This window comes from Oncorhynchus keta, chromosome 16 (assembly GCF_023373465.1).
Source record: "Oncorhynchus keta strain PuntledgeMale-10-30-2019 chromosome 16, Oket_V2, whole genome shotgun sequence".
In the NCBI taxonomy this organism is placed as follows: domain Eukaryota; kingdom Metazoa; phylum Chordata; class Actinopteri; order Salmoniformes; family Salmonidae; genus Oncorhynchus; species Oncorhynchus keta.
This window is the reverse complement of record NC_068436.1, coordinates 12,314,294-12,337,772: the sequence shown is the minus strand read 5'-3', so window position 1 is coordinate 12,337,772 and position 23,479 is coordinate 12,314,294. Positions and strand designations below refer to the sequence as shown.

Below are 23,479 nucleotides of genomic sequence, written 5' to 3'. Positions count from 1 at the left end.
ACTATTACACCATTTTTTAACATTACTGCATGTCAGCTGCATGATTGATTGGCGATTTGACTGGAAACCGGGTGTTATGCAATCTAAATTGCGTTGTGGTTTGAGGAGAACACTTACATTTTGTCAAGGCGGAGATGAGTGGCGTGGACATGCATCAATTCAGGCTTCAAGTGTGAGCCTAATGACAATTGCAGAATGTCATCACAATACACGTAGGTGTTTTGTAACAGATGCCTCTCTGCATTCATGAAATTGCGGGTGCACAGTGCACTGTTGGGGTTTGGATGCTGAAATGACTTTCTGAGTGGACGAATGCGCGTGGGTAGCCAACAGGAGCGCCTTTGTTAAACGATTGTTTGACAATCAGATGAAAACATCATGACTGGCTGTGTTTATGCTACATTAAAAAGCATAGGCGGCGTGTCCATAAGGCTAGGGGAGGCTTTCCCTAAAGTAAATTTAATTACATTTCCAAAATGATATCGTCTAATTAGCTAACTCCTGTCTATACATAAATAAATAAAATAATGCAATATAGGCTACTAGAACAGAAAGCATGATTTGGCCATAGAGGATAATTAGCTTTAATTAGCTGCGGACTGTTTTAAAATGCATAGCTTACAGTCGGAAGGGCTTGCAATTTGGGCAGCGCTCGCTGCAAATACGAAATAGATGATTGTTGAGTTGCGACTGTCAGTGAAAAGCAGAGAAACCCAGCCAAGCATATCGCAATACTTAAAAATACAATCGCGTAAAAACTGGAAAGTAAATGGCTATTGCTGTAAATAGATGACAATGAAAAGACTCCAGTCTATCTTTTAGATATCAACATTCTTAACTTAATTAAGCGAACAGTCGCCTATCTTACTGGCACCAGCAGAGAACATCGACCCCCGTTGAGTCTGCATATTTACTGTCTGCCATTGGGTCGGTGCCACTTTTGTTTATTTTTGGACAATAATTTCCCCGTCCAGTGTCTCTCCTTTTCGTAGGCCTATTAGATGGATCAGACAACATCGTTTTTATTGATCTGTTTGTCAGTGTCAGCAGAGTATTACCCTGTAATTTTGTAGCATTAAAAAATGTGTGCGTGCACATACCGGGAAGACATTTTATTTATTTTATTTTACCTTTATTTAACCAGGCAAGTGTTTGTGGGGTTTGAACTCGCAACCTTCAGGTTACTAGTCCAACGCTCTAACCACTAGGCTACGCTGCCGCCCCGACATTAAATCTACTTTCACCCCTGGGGGTGGGACTTAGTGACGGGTCAATTAGTACAGTACAATAAACTCTCATTCATATATTACAGACACCGCTGTCATCACTACATTTTATTATATCATTATAGCTGACTCCATATACTGGGGTCCGATTGTTCTGTATAATATGCAGTCTGTGGAGGCGGAGGGCATTGAAAAATGGATGTGTACAGTATATCAATTTTAATCATACTATAATCACCATACAGAGACACAGTGACCGTGTGCCCTTGCTCCTACTACTGTGCTTTGAACACACACACACACACACACACAGACAGAAACACACACACACAGACAGAAACACACACACAGACACACGCACAATCTGCACATGGTGGCCTCAAGGCCAGGGGATTATATAAAGAGAAATAAATACATGACGGGAGGGGGGTACCTATGCAGAGAGAGCAGGGAGCTGTATCACTGGATAGCACACACACATTGGGCCTATATTCTCAGCTGACTTCCCCTTGCCCGCTGGCAGTCTCTGACCTTGGCTGCATGGACATGCATTGCAAATGACTCCTCCCTACACACTCGCGCACACACACACACACACACACACACACAACTCCCCCTCTATGCACATCGCTAATCCTCCCTTCCATTTCCATGAATTGAACTGCTTAAAGGGATGCATGAGGAGACATAAAAATATTCACATGTTCATCTGACTCTGGGGAAGTATAGATAAAGGGTTTCATTGCCAAAATCCTGAAGTATCCCTTTAATAAAGCCATCCATAATTGGCCATAAGGAGTTTAAGGCATCCATTATTCCATTTTCCCCAGTGGAGAGCTTGAACTGAGCTGGCCAGTGGAGAGCTTGGACTGTGCTGGCCAGTGGAGAGCTTGGATTGTGCTGGTGAGTGGAGAGCTTGGACTGTGCTGGCCAGTGGAGAGCTTGGACTGTGCTGGCCAGTGGAGAGCTTGGACTGTGCTGGCCAGTGGAGAGCTTGGACTGTGCTGGCCAGTGGAGAGCTTGGACTGTGCTGGCCAGTGGAGAGCTTGGACTGTGCTGGCCAGTGGAGAGCTTGGACTGTGCTGGCCAGTGGAGAGCTTAAACCGTGCTGGCCAGTGGAGAGCTTAAACCGTGCTGGCCAGTGGAGAGCTTCAACTGTGCTGGCCAGTGGAGAGCTTGGACTGTGCTGGCCAGTGGGGAGCTTAAACTGTGCTGGCCAGTGGAGAGCTTAAACCGTGCTGGCCAGTGTAGAGCTTCAACTGTGCTGGCCAGTGGAGAGCTTAAACTGTGCTAGCTAGTGGAGAGCTTAAACTGTGCTGGCCAGTGGAGAGCTTAAACTGTGCTAGCTAGTGGAGAGCTTAAACTGTGCTAGCTAGTGGAGAGCTTAAACCGTGCTGGCCAGTGGAGAGCTTCAACCGTGCTGGCCAGTGGAGAGCTTCAACCGTGCTGGCCAGTGGAGAGCTTAAACTGTGCTAGCTAGTGGAGAGCTTAAACTGTGCTGGCCAGTGGAGAACTTAAACTGTGCTAGCTAGTGGAGAGCTTAAACTGTGCTAGCTAGTGGAGAGCTTAAACCGTGCTGGCCAGTGGAAAGCTTCAACCGTGCTGGCCAGTGGAGAGCTTCAACCGTGCTGGCCAGTGGAGAGCTTCAACCGTGCTGGCCAGTGGAGAGCTTCAACCGTGCTGGCCAGTGGAGAGCTTCAACCGTGCTGGCCAGTGGAGAGCTTCAACCGTGCTGGCCAGTGGAGAGCTTCAACCGTGCTGGCCAGTGGAGAGCTTCAACCGTGCTGGCCAGCGGAGGGGCTTTTTTGTGCTGCAGATGGCAATCTCTGTTGATGCTTTTTCTATTTTCTTCTAGGCTCTGAATAAATTGTGTGATTTTTATTGATGGAAATGATATGGGAGGTAGAGTAATAACTGTGGTTTGGCTGAAGTTTCCCTAAACAGTGTGTGGGTGTGTGCGTGAGTGTGTTTTGCATGCGTTTGTTCGTGTGTGTGTGTGTGTTTATAAGCAATGTTCCCTCTAATATTTTTAGTCACTGAGCAAATTTCAGGTCTGCTGAGCACAAACTTGAACGTTGTAAAAATTCTGTGCAACTTCCAGCGCTGTGAACACTGAGGCTGTACCTGCTTTAAGTTACAGTTTTAACAGTGGCCAAGTAGGCTACTGTGGTTATTTGATCATAGTTTGTTTTGTTTCGGTATGTTGCATTGAAATTGGCTAATATTGCCTTGTAAAGGGAAACGTTGATAGTGTTAACAGGGAAAACTCTAGAACAGTGGTCACCATCCTTTTCTGCGTCAAGATCACTTTCAAAATGTCAAAATGCAAGCCGAGATCTACCACTCAGATTTTTTTTTTACAAACCGTAAGCATATGCAACATTAACCAATTAAAAACAGTACTGTAGCAATGAGGTTTGTGCAGTAAGCTATATGTCCAATACATTATCACTGCATATTGACTTTGCTTGAATTGCCCTGCCAATGCATTGTTGTTCAGGCCATTTAAAAAAATATATATTTCAAAATTTGAAGTAGCCTATATGATCACACTGGTAATAGATACATTGTTGTATTGCTTGTGAGGCACTGCTGAGTGAGCACACATTTAAATAATTTGCTTTTTATTTTTATTTTACTGGACTGATGGTGTCTGTATCTAGTGTCTGTATCTGAGGGTCCTCCTCTCAACATCCCTTCGCCTCTCCTTTTCGATTGGCCAGAGGTAGGCTAATAGTGCACTTGATGTACTAGGATGGACGCAAATGTAAGTAATTATAACGTCATAACGACGTTATCGGCTACATAGCTAGCTACATAATGGATGTAGCTAGCTATGTAGCCGATCTGTGTATGGACCCTGAAACGGTTGGTATAAATATTAGTTCAGAACCTAGCTATGTAGCCGATCTGTGTATGGACCCTAAAACGTTTGGTATACATATTAGTTCAGAACCTAGCTATGAACCTCAGCCATCATAGCCTGTTGTATTCACTGATCATACACTCTACATTGGCAAATGAAGGTGCAGTTCAGGTCTGAATGTCTGTGAGACATTCTTTTTATGTCATATCCAATACCAGGAGTATCAAACTCCATTCTTTGAATGATGCTGTGTCTGCATGTATGTTTTACAATCATACACTTCAACAGTGTTTACCACTCCTGGTCCTGGGACATCAATGATTTTATTTTTTTATTTAACCTTTATTTAACCAGGTAGGCCAGTTGAGAACAAGTTCTCATTTACAGCTACGACCTGGTTGCACATTGTAACTATGCAATAGACTAGAAACATGATTTAAGTAATTAAAGGCTGATTTGTAATACTTATATACAGAAACAGAATTTAAAACCCAGTACACTATACTTCCTATGCATCATGTAAATACTCTAAAACCGGTTCATCTCAATATCTAATGCCCTTCATCTGCATTGATCTGAGGACACAGCATAGGTGTAGTATTTCATCAAATGAGAGACTTCATTTCAACCAGTAGAGAATGTGAAACGCTTCATTGAAAGAAGTTCATTATACAAGTGTTATAAATACATAATACATGCATTAGAAATATTATCATTGTAATATGATATTATAAATACAAGTTCAATCTGTACTTCAATGCACATCTGGTGTGCATGATAAAAACAGAGGAAGAAAGACAAGGTAGGTAGAGAGGTGTGAAAAGGAGTGAAACACTGAAAGGGAAAGAGGTAAGAACAGAGGAGCAGGGAAATCAGCATATGATTAATGAATCACAGTGCAACTCTAATATTCTCTCAGTTCATCACAATTACATAATAGTGTCTCTAGCGGTGTCTCCTAACAGCCTTGGAACCCCAGTCGGCCCGAAGGTTATCTTATTAGCGGGTGAGATAGCGATGACGGGACTAGGGGTTGGCATCCTTTCTCACATCAAAACATACCTGCAGACGAGAGAAAGATTAAGCCTTGTTTTCTTTTTATTCTAACATTGTCAGTCATCATAATCATCAGGTGGTGAAATGCAAAACTGACCTTGGATCATTAACTCTGGGACAACTACATCTCTATCTATATCTCAGTTAATAATAAATCACCTCCTGTTGATCCGACCAAGTCGGTCATGCCCTCTATGTCAGCCAGTTCAGATGCAGGGGGGGGGTTCACCGACATAGCTGAAATATATAATTTTTCTGAGCCACGGCCTGTTCACCACGCTATCATTCAGAAGGCGAGGTCAGTGCAGGTGCATCAAAGCTGGGACCGAGAGACTGAAAAACAGTTTCTATCTCAATGCCATCAGACTGTTAAATAGTCATCACTGGCTGGCTACAGTACCACCCAGGTTACTCAACCCTGCACCTTAGAGGCTGCTGCCCTATATACACAGACATGGCATCACTGGCCACTTTAATAATGGAACTCTAGTCACTTTAATAATGTTTACATACTGCTTCACTCATTTCATATATATATATATTGTATTATCTTCTACTGTAATCTAGTCAATGCCACTCAGACATTGCTCATCCTAGATTTGTGTGTATTTTTGTGAATTATTAGATACTACTGCACTGTTGGAGCTAGGAACACAATCATTTTGCTATACCCGCAATAACATCTTCTAAAACAGTGTATGTGACCAATAACATTTGATTTGATTTGATAACCTAGAGGATTTATGGAGAAGGGAGGAGAGAAAATATGGTAGTTATTGAGGAAATAATGTAGTTAAAGATAGTGTTCATCAGGAATCTGTGTGTGTGGTTTCACCTGGTGTCCAGGTGGCTGCAGAGTACTTTATCAGGGATGCAAACTAGTCACCTTTTGAAAAAATTCGCCATTGTGAATCCAAAATAGGTAACCTACATGATTCGTGTAGATCCAATGACAAAAGTTTGGACTATGTCTGTCATAGTTGAAGTGTACCTATGATGAAAATTACTGGCGTCTCTAATCTTTTTAAGTGGGAGAACTTGCACAATTTGTGGCTGACTAAATACTTTTTTTGCCCCACTGTACATATACATATGTATATGTGGATGCCACTATAGAGATGAAAGGAACACTTTTCCTCTTTCTCACTTTTTTCAATACTGTAGATTTAAAGGGGTATGCCAGGTGTCCTCTCTGCCTGAAAGAGATCAGTTATGCCAACAAAGGGTGTCATGCCCTGCTGCTGGCACATTGTAGAACAGATTGTAGAACATTGTAGAACAGTCCACAGGCAGAAAGTGTCAAATGTAATAACGTGCAGTGTAGCTCAAAGCTATTGATTTTGTTGTGTTGAACTTGATATACAGTTGTGTGTGTGAGTGAGGGGGGATTCTTTTAGTTTTTACTCAGTGAACGTTATTTTTGCACACATAGCCTTTTGCACTTGATTGATGTCTACTACAGTGGTCAATATAACAGAGCAGAAATAGAATGCCTGTTTGTTTCATTCCATTTCTACTCTAAGATCTTTTTTTCCCTAAGTGCAATATTTAGATGTGTGTGTGGTCACAAGCATTCTATTATAAAGGCTGTCATGGCTAACTGCAATATTAGTGTATTGTTTTTTTCTCTGGACTTGAGTGTAATTTGCAGTAAAGTCTAGGCAACAAATAACATTGGATTGCTTTCCTAATATTTTTTAGTTGTGAGTTCAGTAGCGATTGATTTGGCATTAATACAGTGGGGAGAACAAGTATTTGATACACTGCCAATTTTGCAGGTTTTCCTACTTACAAAGCATGTAGAGGTCTGTAATTTTTATCATAGGTACACTTCAACTGTGAGAGACGGAATCTAAAACAAAAATCCAGAAAATCACATTGTATGATTTTTAAGTAATTCATTTGCACACAGCCAGGGCAACTAAGAAGCATCTCAAGGTCCTGGAGTGGCCTAGCCAGTCTCCAGACCTGAACCTAATAGAACATCTTTGGAGGGAGCTGAAAGTGCGTATTGCCCAGCGACAGCCCCGAAACCTGAAGGATCTGGAGAAGGTCTGTATGGAGGACTGGGCCAAGATCCCTGCTGCAGTGTGTGCAAACTTGGTCAAGAACTACAGGAAACGTATAATCTCTGTAATTGCAAACAAAGGTTTCTGTACCAAATATTAAGTTCTGCTTTTCTGATGTATCAAATACTTATGTCATGCAATAAAATGCAAATGAATTACTTAAAAATCATACAATGTGATTTTCTGGAGAAAAAAAATGTAGATTCCGTCTCTCGCAGTTGAAGTGTACCTATGATAAAAATTACAGACCTCTACATGCTTTGTAAGTAGGAAAACCTGAAAAATCGGCAGTGTATCAAATACTTGTTCTCCCCACTGTATTAATGCCAAAATAACATGCAAAACAGGCAAGGCCAATTATTTAAAATATATATACATATCTTTTTAATGCTTTTTATTTTCCCTGAATGACGGCACTGTGAGTTAGGTTCGCATTAATCACTTTTTATATTACACAGAGACTGATCATGTAGATCATATTCTTTGTTGTTTAACTAGTTAAAACCTGAGTTTCAAGAAAGGATCCACCTAAGTCACTAGAAATTAGCATTTTAAAGCTGATATTTATTTTAATTCATTTTTTTATGCCCCCTAGCAGGGATTTTTGGCATGTTTCAGTGTAATACATCATTTTTTTTTACATTTTCGAAATGTATTTACTTACTTGAATAGGTCCTCCAAACCAGTGGATGATTGGAAACAGGGCAGCAAAGTTTGTTTGTCACCAGAGCGTTTTACAGCATATTACTATTTACCTGTGTAAAAATTCATGAAATGGAGAATGCATCAAATTATTTACCCATTTCATTTAACAAGGCAAGTTAGTTTAAGAACAAACTCTTATTTACAATGACGGCCTACCCCGACCTAACCTGGATGACGCTGGGCCAATTGTGCAGACTGGATTTGAACCAGGTTTTCTGTAGAAAGTGGAGTGAAGTTCTATCTCGTGCTTCTCTCTGTGGGGTGATATTTCTGCGTGGCAGCTGCGCGGCAGTCTCAGGGCTACAGCGCACACTCACGCAGTTTAGAGGGAACATTGTTTATAAGCTGCATGAATGTGGTATTTGTGTGGAGGTCCTTCCTTAATTGGATCTAAGAGCTCATCCCTTGAATGTACATGATGATTGACATCTCCAGGCAGGCAGGCAGTAATTGGGGAGAGTGGCTCAGAAACAGATAGGTGTCAACATATTGAGGTGTTGCTGAGCTCGTCAGAGATGTGCGAAGTGTTTGTCGACAGGCAGAGGCCCTCCGAATCGATGCCTGGGTTTTTTAAAGCTAAGCCACTTAAAGCTACAGTATGTCTGTCTGCACTACAGAAGAGAAGGGGAATGATTAATTGTATTTGGACAAGCCTAAGTAAAGAGAGGTTGGAGCTGAGCTCCCCTGTCGTTTGGACTGATGGAGACGGGTGGGAGCCCTTCCAAACTGTCTCCTTACACACACACACACACACACACACACACACACACACACACACACACACACACACACACACACACACTCTCACACACACAGACACACACAATTCTATTTTGCTTTACTGTGCTGTTAAGGGATGACAAACATACATGAGAGGTGTCAAAGTCCTGCTAACTATTTGTTTGTGTACAGTGTGTGTCTCTGTCTGTCTGTGTGTGTGTGTGTGTGTGTGTGTGTGTGTGTGTGTGTGTGTGTGTGTGTGTGTGTGTGTGTGTGTGTGTGTGTGTGTGTGTGTGTGTGTGTGTGTGTGTGTGTGTGTGTGTGTGTGTGTGTGTGTGTGTGTGTGTGTGTGTGTGTGTGTGTGTGTGTGTGTGTGTGTGTGTGTGTGTGTGTGTGTGTGTGTGTGTGTGTGTGTGTGTGTGTGTGTGTGTTTATTCTTCTACATCTGGTCCTTCTGTAGCTCAGTTGGTAGAGCATGGCGCTTGTAACGCCAGGGTAGTGGGTTCGATCCCCGGGACCACCCATACGTAGAATGTATGCACACATGACTGTAAGTCGCTTTGGATAAAAGCATCTGCTAAATGGCATATATATTATTATTATATTATCTGGCTGTGTGATTCACCCAATCATAAACAACCTATTCTCCCTGGACAAGAGTTCACACATTAAACCTTAACCCAGGACAGAAACTATGTTATATATGAAGAAGAAAAACCTCCAACTCATTTCCAGAGAGAGAGAGAGAGAAACTTCTGTATGTGTAATGTTTACTGTTAATTTTTATTGTTTATTTCACTTTATATATTCACTTTATATATTATCTACCTCACTTGCTTTGGCAATGTTAACACATGTTTCCCATGCCAATAAAGCCCTTGAATTGAATTGAGAGAGAGACACAGAGAGAGAAGGGGGCAGAGAGAGAGAGAGACAGAGAGAGAGAGATAGTGAGAGAGAGAGAGAGAAGGGGGCAGAGAGAGAGAGAGACACAGAGAGAGAGAGAGAGGGAGATAGAGATAATGAGAGAGGAAGAGAGAGAGAGGAAGAGGGAGAGAGAAGGGGGCAGAGAGAGAGACACACACAGAGAGAGAGAGAGGAAGAGACAGAGAGAAGGGGGCAGAGAGAGAGAGAGAGAGAGACACACAGAGAGAGAGAGAGACACACAGAGAGAGAGAGAGAGACAGAGAGAGAGAGGGGGCAGAGAGCGAGAGATAGAGACCAAAGGCTTCAACAACATGGCTTTATTAGCATGTTGCACTAATTCCAACAGCATTTAGCATTTAACTAATCACATCAGATAATTAGTATTTTAGTAATTAGTGGAATTACTTCTTAATTCATTTATAGTCAGTCAGTGTTCAGACTAGTAAACTGACTGATCTTGCGAGCTTACATGCATGATGGCTACACAGATATCAGCGGTAATCAGTCTGGTAATTATGAGGCTATGTTCAGACTGTCTGTCAGGGTTGAGCTCTAGTCTAATTCCATAAGGAATTGGCCATACACAGGAAACCACACACACACATCCATACGAGAGAGAGACACACACACACACACCTAAGGTTTTCAATTCAATGGCATTCATGACTCTATTTTGTTTGCCTTGTGTCACACAAACCAACGTGTTGCATATACAGATGAATAGAGCAGCTAAGGCCTTGTTTGCAAACTATTCCCCAAAGGTCTATAATGTACACATCAATGTAGAACACCAGTGATCTGCTGTGTCGAGTGCAGTACATACTCAACTGGCTGGAGGGTAGAGTAGTGTTGTGTCAGAGTGCTGTAATTTATGCATGTTCAGTATGATAACATTAGGAACCGTATGTATGAAGGTTAATGAGCTGTGTGAGCCGAGTCTTGTACAGTGTGCATGAATGTGTGTGTACAGTATGTGTACAGTATGTGTACATAGGCCAATGTGTACTTGTGTGTCCTGCTGTTTGATTACAGTGATTAGGTTCCTACTGTGGGTAGCAGGCCATTTACAGGGCTGGGCCTCCCAGTCTCCTATGGGCTTCAGAGGCCAGAGAGGCTCAGTCAGCCTCGGTAAGTAGCTTGACCCGGTCACATACGCCCCACTGTCTCAGAACCTCACCCTGCAGCGGTGTGACCTCTGTTTTACTCACCTGGCTGGCCAACCACACACACACACAAACACAGGAACACACACATACAGCCTCCTCCGTCTCAGCTCAGCCTCATTGATCTACACGTTCCCTCTGAGATCCCTGTCTAATTAAGGGATCGATAACAGCCACCACGCTGCAGTCTTACTATATCATATCCAGTTTGGCTGCTCCCTTCAACTCAGACACAATCCTTCCTGGAGGAACCCACACTGAAGTAATCACATCTCCTTAGTGCTAGCCCTCAGTCCCTGGCAGGTTTGATTGACTAAAATCATCTTGACTGACTGGCCTTGTTTCTTGACTACATGGTCTGCATACCAAATGGCACACTATTCCCTAAAGAGGGCACTACTTTTGGCCACGGACTACTTTTTGATTGGGATTGTGCTACGGCCGGGAGAAGGAACGTGCATGCTGCATATTCAGCTCAGCCCCCCTCAGTTTTATCTGTTTGTACACTGAATTAATCCTACAATATTGAACTTGGCTATCAGGGAACCCTTGAATAAACTGCATGACGTCTCTGAATGCTACCCTCCTTCAATCAGATCATCTCTTCATAGCAGGCTGGTTCCTTCCTCCTTGTTGGGTAAGCCTCATGTAGGCTTAGATGAAGGATATTAATCTCTCTCTCTCTCTCTCTCTCTCTCTCTCTCTCTCTCTCTCTCTCCCTCTGAGCCTATCAGCAGCAATCCAGCCTGATCAAACAGTGTAAAGCCTCCACTAACCACTGAGATATCCACAACTTAAAAACAGCTTTCATTACCTTCTATATCACCACACAAACTATGCCACTCAATCTCTCCCGTGGTGTATTTAAACCGTAGTGAATCAAAAACGGACTTTCCAAACGATGAGGGTTATATATATTATCCTTTAATTTCAACCACCACAACCAGAAAGTGTAGTGTCCACGACAACTTTAACTTCCCAAATAATCTTCTAGTGTTGTGGGTTTTTTAGGATAAGAATATTACGTGAGTTAGCTCTGCATTGTGTCTAATCCCTCTTTCCAACCACCTTCACCGGAAGTTGTAGTGTCAACGACAAATAAACTATGTTATCTCGTGTTTTTCAGCTGTTGTTGGCAAGGCTGCTAAGAAGATAAAATATATAATGATTTCATCTTGCTCCTCCATTAGCTCCTTTAATTGAGTGGACTGGTATATTTCAGTGCTTTATTAAATTGGAGGGAAGCAGGCCGGAGGGTATTACCCACAGAGTAAATAGATTTTTGCACTGAGCTCCCTCCGTCTGGCTCTGCCTTCATCACCACACACAAGCTCATTCCTCACTTGTATTCTTGTCTTGTTTTTTTTGCACGGGCAGATCATGGTTGTCATAGATACATAGACACACAAAAAAATTGGAACAAGGCGCATTTGGTTCCTTTGACTCATCATTGGGTCAGCCCAAACAGTTTTTTCGGATAGGAAAGACTGTCCATCTGTGGAGGCCTAACCTTAAGCACCAAATCCAATCCTTCCCACAACTCATTTGCTATTCTGGATTTGACTGCTTAAAACTTTCTTGGCTTTAAGCTCTTTTTTTGTTGACTAAGATGCCCAAATAATGCGATGCTTTCTCTGTGAATCAGGAGGTGTGAAGAGATTTAATGAGTCAAGCTTGCTGTTGTGTTGTGGCTTTGCGCCATAGTGCTGTTTATTCTGAGCATTTTTTGTTCACAAAACACCCCAAGTTCAACGGCTCCCCAGCTCAAACGCTAGACCTATCCTCCACACTGCCGTACCGCATCCATCCAAGCCTCGCATCAAGCCACCACCGCTCGTTTCGCCCTCTCAGTAATTCAAAGGGCTGTGGTGTCCCCCCCCCACGCTTTCATAGAAGATTGGCGCCTCGTCCTCGTCGCTACCGAGGAATGACTCAAACGCAGGAAAAGAGCTCTTCCCATTACCCGGAGGATTACTCTGATTCTCCACCGTTGTCAAAGAAGAACTACAAGGAAAAACATTCAAACATGCCAAAGTCAGGGTCCAACAAAATCCACTCCCCGAGCTTAAGCCCTGCTGAAAGGGAGTGTGAAATAACAATGAGCACAGGTTTGGGGCAGTACAATGAGCACAGGTTTGGGGCAGTACAATGAGCACAGGTTTGGGGCAGTACAATGAGCAAGGAGGGAGAATAGGAATAGGCAGGGAGAAAGGATTAGAATACTATTAGTAGAAGCAGTTTGTTGTTGATAGGAAGGAAGTTGCTTGTACTTGGAGTAGATACTGCTTACTGTGCACCAATCCCTCGTCTGCTTTGATCTTTCTGTAGATTTTGCAGTGGGAAATGTGAAATGTCAGGCAAATAGCCATGTCAAGTGTCAATCATGGGGATTTTTGACTGCTTGAGCTCTTTGTGAAGTTTATCGATTGCGCGAGGGTCGGTATTTCTTTGCCGTGATTGGATGAAAGCTTTGACTGAGATAAGCCTGAACGGAACATCCTTTATTATTGCAAGCCAGGGGATTTATGGCAGTCTTTGAGACTGCCTACGTGTCTGCGTGCATGTTTTTAGTATGTATGATGGTGTTTCAGAAGGTGTGTATTTACGTATCCAGGGGAAACAGAGAGATGCGGGTCATGTGAGGGCCACATCATTTCTCTCCGTATGCTTCCACTAAGACTGCAATATGATTGTCTCTGAATTATGATATATATGTACTTTACATAAGTCATACTTTTCTCAGGGGGGGATTAAGTGTGTTACTTTATATTTTTGTTAAAGAATAACTCACACCCGTTTATCTGTCTGATACCACAAAGACTGCAAGTGTAGATGACTTCTTGGAATTACACCAAATGTCACCTTATAATATATGGATGTTATGCACTATTTTAACGTAATAAATCTGAACATGGTAACTAACACTTTTATTATTTCTTTGTCTCTCAATCTGTCTATCTCTCTTAAGAGCTACAGCTGCAGCAGTAGATGCTCACATTATGACACAAAATGAACTGGACACCACCACATTGTTTTGTGCTGATCAGAAGATTTAGAAAATAACTTTACCGACAAGCTAAAGACATGGATTCTCTCTCTGTCTCTCCTACAGGTCTCCAGTGATGGCTGGAGGTCTCTTTGCCGTCAACCGTCGGTGGTTCTGGGAGCTGGGTGGCTACGACACTGGCTTGGAAATATGGGGCGGAGAGCAGTACGAGATATCGTTCAAGGTGAGCAAACATGTATAGAAGATAGCGTTTCCCAATCATACATTCCTCTTACCAATGTTCTCAAGACTGGAACAAGTCTTATCATTCAAGCATCTCAATACAGCACTGTAGAGAAACTGGAAGTCTTAAGGTTGCTAGTCATACTCGTGAGGGCTAAGTTCATCTTTCAGTATACACTAGGGTTAGGCAACTAGATTGAGCCACAGGCCATTTTTTGTCGGCGCGAATGGCCGGGTGGCTTAATCGAATCAAACCAAGCTTTATTTATGCAGCACAACACAATGTTCGTCACAAGAAAAAAACTGAATAAAAACAATTAAAATAACTGAAATATTTACTACACAAAAAAACAGAAGAGGAAAAGTGGGAACCGTTAGTGTGGAGTGCAATAGAGATTGCGTCATCTGTGGATCGGTTGGGGCGGTATGCAAATTGGAGTGGGTCTAGTGTTTCTGGAATGATGGTGTTGATGTGAGCTGGTGGTCTTGACCACAGGGACTATGGTGGTCTGCTTGAAACACGTTGGTATTACAGACTCGATCAAGAATAGATTGAAAATGTCAGTGAATACACATTCCAGTTGTTCAGCACATGCTCGGACTACACATCCTGGTAATCCATCTGGCCCTGCGACCTTGTGATTTTTGACCTGTTTAAAGGCCTTACTCACATCGGCTACGGAGAGCGTGATCACACAGTCGTCCAGAACAGCTGCTGCTCTCATACATGCTTCAGTGTTGCTTGCCTCAAAGTGAGAATAGACGTCATTTAGCTCATCTAGTAGGCTCGTGTCACTGGGCAGCTTGTGGCTGTGCTTCCCTTTGTAGTCCGTAATAGTTTGCAAGCCCTGCCACATCTGACGAGCGTCGGAGCCGGTGTAGTACAATTCAATCTATAAGGGAACAAGATGAGACCCAAATGCAGACACAGGAGGCAGATGGGTGAGCTCTGATATTTATTATTAAAAAAAGGAGTAGGCAAAAGGCAGGTCAGGGACAGGCTAGAGTTCATAAACCAGGTTAGAGTCCAAACAGTACCAGGCGATAGGCAGGCTCGAGGTCAGGACAGGCAGGGGTTCAATGATCAGGTCTGAGTCCAAACAGTGCAAGGGGATTGGCAGGCTCGAGATCAGAACAGCCAGAGTGGTCAGGCAGGCGGATTCGGCATCAGGACACGCAAGGGTCAAAAACGAGGAGGGCTAGGAAAAATGCTGGTTGGCTTGGAAATACAAGACAAACTGGCACTAGGAGACAGGAAACACATGCATAAATACACTGGGGACTAATAGAGAAAACAGGTGACACTTGGAGGTGGGTGGAGACAATCACAAAGACAGGTGAAACAGATCAGGGCGTGACATAATCTTTCCCTGTTCCCTGTTTGATGGTTCGTAGAAGGGCATAGCGAGTTTTCTTGTAAGCGTCCGGGTTAGTGTCCCGCTCCTTGAAAGCGGCAGCTCTACCCTTTAGCTCAGTGCGGATGTTGCCTGTAATCCATGACGTCTGGTTGGGATATGTACGTACGGTCACTGTGGGAAATACGTCATCAATGCACTTATTGATGAAGCCAGTGACTGATGTGGTGTACTCCTCAATGCCATCGTAAGAATCGCATAACATATTCCAGTCTGTTCTAGCAAAACAGTCCTGTAGCTTAGCATCTGCGTCATCTGACCACTTCCGTATTGAGCGAGTCACTGGTAGGTCCTGCTTTAGTTTTTGCTTGTAAGCAGGACTCAGAAGGATAGAGTTACGGTCAGATTTGCCAAATGGAGGCTGAGGGAGAGCTTTGTACGCATCTCTGTGTGTGGAGTAAAGGTGGTATAGAGTTTTATTTCATCTGGTTGCACATGTAACATGCTGGTAGAAATGAGATAAAATGGATTTAAGTTTCCCTGCAATATAATCCACGGCCACTGGATGAGCATTTTCTTGTCTGCTTAGGGCCTTATACAGCTCGTTGAGTGTGGTCTTAGTGCCAGCATCGGGCTTGTCATGGTAAATAGACAGCTACCAAAAATATAGATCAACTCTCTCGGTAAATATTGCGGTCTACAGCTTATCATGAGATACTCTATCTAAGGCGAGCAAAACCTTGAGACTTCCTGAATATTACATTTCGTACACCAGCTGTTACTGACAAATAGACACAGACCGCCACCCTTTGTCTTACTAAAGGCAGCTGTTCTATCTTGCCAATGCATGAAAAACTCAGCCAGCTGTATGTTACCCATATCATTGTTCAGCCACTACTCGATGAAACATAAGATATTACAGTTTTTAATGTTCCGTTGGTAGTATAGACTTGGTCAGAGCTCATCCAGTTTATTATCCAATGATTGCACGTTGGCTAATAGGACTGATGGTAGAGGCGGATTACCCACTCGCCGTCAAATCCTTACAAGGCACCCCGACCTACGTCCCCGATATCTCTGTCTCTTCTTCATGAGAATGACAGGGATTTGGGCCTTGTCCGGTATCTGAAGTAAATCCTTTGCGTCCAATTCGTTTAAAGAAAAAATCTTTGTCCAGCACAAGGTTACAAAATCAAACCTCGTGGACGCCACAACGCCTATTTTGACTCTCGACCAGTTAAATAGGTCCCAAACCAATTTAGAACTGGAGCGGAGAGGCCAACCCACCTTTCCAGTCTTTTCAGAAGGACATCATGGTCAACCGTGTCGAGTGCAGCACTTAAATCCAAGAGTACAAGGACAGAGAGCTGTTTGGCATCTGTGTTGGCTCTTAAGATCATTTACCACTTTAACAAAAGGCTGTATCTGTGCTGTGGTGGGCACGAAAAACAGATTGGAATTTTTCAAAAATACAGTTGGCACTTAAAGATATTATATATTTGTTTGAAAATCAATTTCTCCAGAATTTTGCTTAAGAGTGAAAGGTTGGAGATTGCCCGAAAATGGCTAAGAGCTGAAGAATGTAGATTACTTTTTTTCAGATTCACCTACTCTGCATCTCACAAAGACACAGCGGTTGGAACCAAAAATCTCAAATTTGGACTCATCAGACCAAAGGACATATTTCCACCGGTCTAATGTCCATTGCTCGTGTTTCTTGGCCCAAGAAAGTCTCATCTTCTTAAGGGTGTACCTTTAGTAGTGATTTCTTTGCAGCAATTTGACCATGAAGGCCTGATTGACGCGGTCTCCTCTGACTAAATGATGTTGAGATATGTCTGTTACTTGAACTCTGTGAAGCATTTATTTGGGCTGAAATTTCTGAGGCTGGTAACGCTAATGAACTTATCCTCTGCAGCAGAGGTAACTCTGGGTCTTCCTTTCCTGTGGCGGTCCTCATGAGAGCCAGTTTCGTCATATCCAATTGTTTCGTGGTATCCAATTGTTAGTAATTACTATCTTGTCTCATCGCTACAACTCCCGTACGGGCTCGGGAGAGATGAAGGTCGAAAGCCATGCGTCCTCCGAAACACAACCCAACCAAGCCGCACTGCTTCTTAACACAGCGCGCCTCCAACCTGGAAGCCAGCTGCACCAATGTGTCGGAGGAAACACTTTGCACCTGGCAACCTTGGATTGCGCCCGGCCCACCACAGGAGTCGCTGATACACGATGAGACAAGGATATCCCTACCCACCTAACCCGGACGACGCTAGGCCAATTGTGCGTTGCCCCACAGATCTCCCGGTCGCGGCCGGCTGCGACAGAGCCTGGGCGCGAACCCAGTCTCTGGTGGCACAGCTGGCGCTGCGATGCAGTGCCCTAGACCACTGCGAAAGGGTGGCTACTTTGAATAATCTCAAATATAACATGTATTTTGATTTGTTTAACACTTTTTTGGTTACTACATTATTCCATATGTGTTATTTCATCGTTTTGATATCTTCACTGTTATTCTACAATGTAGAAAATAGGAAAAATAAAGAAAAACCCTTGAATGAGTGTGTCCAAACTTTTGACTGTTACTATACAGTATATGCCAAGTTGCTCTCTCAGAATATCATAATGGACCTGCAACTTTGACTTTCTCCACTTCCACTCTGCCTTTCTGCAATTTCTCTTTAATTGACTTGTTTCTTCACTCATCCAAGGGGCTCTCCAAGGGGCTCTCCTAACATAATTATAATCATTTGACTACAACTCAGCCCCTACATAGATTTATTTGAAAATAGCTATCATTTCATAACTTGATTACATGTAGACACAATCACATGCAGTGCATTCAGACCCCTTGACTTTTTCCACATTTTGTTACTTTACAGCCTTATTCTAAAATGGATTAAATAACCACACAAAATCTCATCAATCTACACACAATATCCTATGATGACAAAGTGAAAACAGGTTTTTAGAAATTCTTTCAAGTGTATTAAAAATGTTAAACAGAGAAACCTTATTTACATAAGTACTCAGACCATTTGCTATGGGACTTGAAATTGAGCTCAGGTGCATCCTGTTTCCATTGATCATCCTTGAGATGTTTCTAACACTGGATTACCTGTGGTAAAATTCAATTGATTGGACATGATTTGGAAAGGCCCACCACTGTCTATATAAGGTCCCTTAGTTGGCAGTGCATGTCAGAGCAGAAACAAGCCATGAGGTCGAAGGAATTGTCCGTAGAGCTCCGAGACAGGATTGTGTCACAGGTCTGGGGAATGGTACCAAAAAATGTCTGCAGCATTGAAGGTCCCCAAGAACAAGTGGTCTCCATCATTCTTAATGGGAGAAGTTTGGACTCACCAAGACTCTTTTCCGAGCTGGCCGCCCGGCCAAACTGAGCAATCGTGGTAGAAGGGCCTTGGTCAGGGAGGTGACCAAGAACCTGATGGTCACTCTGAATGAGCTCTGAGAGTTCCTCTGTGGAGATGAGAGAACCTTCCAGAAGGATAACCATCTTGGCAACACTCCACCAATCAGGCCTTTATGGTAGTGGCCACCCGGAAGCCACTCCTCAGTAAAAGGCACATGACAGCCCGCTTGGAGTTTGCCAAAAGGCACCCAAAGGACTCAGACCATGAGAAACAAGATTCTCTGGTCTGATGAAACCAAGATGGAACACTTTGGCCTGAATGTCAAGTGTAACGTCTGTAAGAAACCTGGCACCATCTCTACGGTGAAGCATGGTGGTGGCAGCATCGTGCTGTGGGGATCTTTTTCAGTGACCGGGACTGGGAGACCAGTCAGGATCGAGGGAAAGATGAACGGAACAAAGTACAGAGAGATCCTTAAACCCAATCGAACATCTCTAGAGAGACCTGAAAATTGCTGTTCAGCGACGCTCCCATCCAACCTGACAGAGCTTGAGAGGAACTGCAGAGAAGAATGGAAGAAACTCCCCAAATACAGTGTGCCAAACATGTAGCTTCAAACCCAAGAAGACTCAAGGCTGTAATCACTGCCAAAAGTGCTTCAACAAAGTACTGAGTAAAGGGTCTGAATACTTATGTAAATGTGATATTTCCGTTTTTTATTTTTAATACATTAAAAAAATCTATAAACAGTTTTTCCTTTTTCATTATGTGGTATTGATGAGGGAAAACAACAATTTAATAAATGTTAAAATAAGGCTGTAATGTAACAAAATCTGGATAAAGTCAAGGGGTATGAATACTTTTCCAAATACACTGTACCTTTTTTTTTAATTCATGGGAATACTTGGTGAACAGATTTCCTAAATTAAAGTAATTTCTAGCTAGTATTTTTTTCTCCAAAAACTAAAATCCCCCCCAAAAAATATATAATAATATATATATATTAGTTTAGTTTTTCTGCTAAAAACTTTGGGGGGTACAAAAAAAATCACTTGCAGGCTTGTTTAGGCCCACTGCCACCTGTTGCCTGTTGCCAACCCCTGGTCAATACTATCCACTTCTATCTATGCTGAGGTGCTTCTATTTAGTCCTTATCTGCACTGTGTGTGTAACACGACATATAAATGCCACTAATCTTTTCTTCAATAGGATATGATAAATATAAATAATATTTACAAATAGTTCATATTATACAATCATGATCACATAGCAATGTGGCTCTTCCACCCTTTTCATCCAGTGATTGTGTCCCACCTTACCTTGAATTAATTACGCTTACCTTGAATTCATTTTATTGGACATATTTAAAATACATATAAAGTTTCGTCGTTCATCTGAGCACAACAATACATCCCTTAAAGATTACAGATGCTTTAAAACACACTAAAGTCTACCAACCTTGCAATTATATTAGAGTCCAGACAATCATGGTCCCATAACAATGTGTTTCTTTGGTCCATTCTTTTCCATCCTGTCCCACCATACACCTGCCTCAGTCTCCAGACAGGCCAATCTGCTCCCAGACAACTTTATTAAACTGGAACGACTTTGACTCAGAAGAATTGCTCTCGCTCTGTTCTCCAGTGTTTTATTTCCCATACTTTCTCCAGTACAATGCACTCCTCAGAACCCAGCATTCCAAAATAATGTTTGCGTGTGTGTGTGTACCCTTGTGTCTGCAACCGTGTGTGTTACTGGGTTACAAGGAGTAGTTCAGGCTTTAGCCTCCTTCCCAAACTAATTACAGCCAGTGATGTTTGGCTTGTTTGCGGGTCAGAGGTTATTCCATTTTGATTTCCGGAGGAGAACACGGTATATGGATGTGAGGGAATATTGTGGTTATCGTGCCTGACATACCTGCCATCCAACCGGGTCTCAGTATACTCTCTCTCTCGCTCTCGTTCTGTCAGTGAATGCACTTTGTAATTGGAATGCAGCCCTTTCTTCCTTGACTGGAAACCATGGCAACGATAAAAATAGTTCCCAAGCAAATTTGCAATAACTCTTCTTACAGAGGTGGGAGGATTCAGACATTTTGTGTTAATCTGTGTGTTTTTTGAGTCGTTGGTGTTATTTTGTATTGAGAATTCACAAGTGTACAATAAGCACACAAATGAAGCAAAAGTGTAAATATTACACAGTGGCGCCCCCATCTGTCTAAATGTTAAAAGCTCTGATTCAGAGTTGTCTGGTCCAGTTACTTATGGGAGAGTGGGGTAACACGGAACCCAAACCGGCTGCGAGCGTGCGACATCGTGCATACATTTATTTTGTCCCCCCACACCAAACGCGATCACGACACGCAGGTTAAAATATCAAAACAAACTCTGAACCAATGACATTAATTTGGGGACAGGTCGAAAAGCATTAAACATTTATGGCAATTTAGCTAGTTAGCTTGCATTTGCTAGCTAATTCGTCCTATTTAGCTAGCTTGCTGCTGCTAGCTAATTTGTCCTGGGATATAAACATTATGTTGTTATTTTACCTGAAATGCACAAGGTCTACTCCGACAATTAATCCACACATAAAAGCGGTCAACCGAATAGTTTCTAGTCATTTCTCCTCCTTCCAGGCTTTTTCATCGTTGAACGTATATGGTGATTGGCATCTAAACTTTCATAGTATTACCACGACAAGCGGCAACAGTTTGTCTTTCAATCACCCACGTGGGTATAACCACTAAGGAGATGGCATGTGGGTACCTGCTTCTGTAAACCAATGAGGAGATGGGAGAGGCAGGACTTGCAGCGTCATCTGCGTCAGAAATAGGAATGACTTCTATTTTAGCCCTAAGCAACGCAGATGCTTGTTGACACACGCGGGCAGTGTGGGTGCAATAATTGAATAACATAGATTCCTACATGTATTTTGCAACTCGAGGGCACGCGACGTGAACGGTGTAGTCAGGGTATTAGGAGATTAGGATTTTTTACATTCAGCATCACTCTGTTAAAGAAATATAGTATTATTTCTAGCAAAGATATCTACATATATTTCAGGATGTTGTGTATCTCTGAAAACAATCGGAATTCATGTAAACATGACAGTTTGGAAAACATAGCTATGCCGCCTACAAATATCTGTATTGATTGAAATATTAGCACTGCATTTTTGAAACCATCTTCATTTCCCGAACACAATTTATCATAATCACAATCGCTTTTTTGTCTTTTAATATTTTGAAGCATCTTTAAACACAGGCTTAACACCAAACAAACACGTTGTACTTTTTAAAATGAACATAGGCCAGGCCCTGTTGTAACCTCATATCCCACCAATAATGCCTTGCATTACACTTGGGAAGAAAACACTTCAATTTGCTCAACTTGCCATTGGCTCAACTTAATCCAAGACAAACATTTTGACTTTATTACCCCACACAGCTACAAGGATGCACTTTCATGCTAGTTTTTGGACCTCATATTGAAGCTTATAGAGACCCAAACTGATGTATAGAACACTCTTAAGATGATCTACTTTGGTTTAGAAGCATCATGAAACCTCTAACACAATAAATTATTTAGACTTTTTAGGCCTAACTTGCTTACCACTTTTTCCATGTGGTTTCTTCTTTCATAGACTCCATGAAATGATGACCTCTTCCTAAATATTTGGTCAAATTATACATTATGTGTATGGTTTCCTAGAAACAAGCGTGGCTCAACTGACCCCTTTGGCTCAACTCACCCCACTCTCCTCTACTGTCACGGAGTATGGATGTCTGACAGTTAGCCTACATATGATAGCTGTTAGACTGACAATCTATTGACACTGGTCGTTTCTCACATTGAACACATATCATCAAAGCATCTCGAGGAATTTTACCTCAAATTTGACCTCGCTAAAACAAATTGTTACTCATGAACGCATGGGAGTCATTCATAAACCCCTCGTATTTCTGCTGATATGAGAGGTCAATGAACATCTACACTGGTCCTCTGAGGAGGCCATTTTCTGAAGACTGGAGGAATCTCTCCACATGTCAATGGAGCCTGTAAAGCCAGCTTGACCATTAACCTGAGGCTCCACAGGAAAGCACCCTGCCTCGTTTTGATATGGCAGAGCAGGGAGAGAGGTGGAGCGCTCACACACACCGCGGGAGAGAGGAGGAGAAGTGGAGGAGAGCTGAAATGTCCCAACATCCTTTCCAAACAGTCAGCATGACCACTTTAATTCTAATCAAGCTGCCAAGTTTGAAAGAAGGGGTGAGAGAGGGAGGGAAAGAGGGGAGAGGAATGAGAAAGAATGGCAGGACATGAAGAGATAAAGAGAGGCATAGGGAGGAAGAGAGAGCAAGGGAGACAGTAAGGGAGAGGATAGCAGACTGAAGGGGTTCAGAGTAGCACTACCTGACCTCTTCCTTCCTCTTCTTTCTAGCTCTTCCTTTGATGCAGGAAAAGAGGGGTATCGAGCGGAGTGCTCTGGAAATAGGATTCCTTTCAGTCCCTCCGCTCAAAGAGGCTTATAATGTGGCCCTGCCAAGCAGACAAAGTGGGAATCCACTTCAAGTGTGGACAGAGGGACAGGACAATAGGTTGTCTGTTAGGGTCTTGCAACAAACACAACACAAACCCATCTACACAACCATTTCAACAACAATATCCTCACTCTGAACTCAGTCCACAATAATTCAGGGCTTTAAAATTGAAAGATTCCTTTCTGGAACAATAGGAAAAACAACATGTGCTTTTTTCTTTTCTTTCTTTACTTCAGTGCTTACAACTAG

General features: G+C 42.6%; 1 protein-coding gene across 2 annotated transcripts in view; it reads left to right on the top strand.

Annotated features, from left to right (window-relative positions):
• Positions 1 to 23,479, top strand: part of LOC118395561 (polypeptide N-acetylgalactosaminyltransferase-like 6) — a 271,053-nt gene that overhangs the window by 234,270 nt on the left and 13,304 nt on the right. For both annotated transcript variants that reach the window (XM_052464695.1, XM_052464694.1), the window contains exon 8: positions 13,845 to 13,962. In XM_052464695.1, the coding sequence (XP_052320655.1) occupies positions 13,845 to 13,962 (118 nt within the window). The remainder of the gene's footprint in view (positions 1 to 13,844; positions 13,963 to 23,479) is intronic.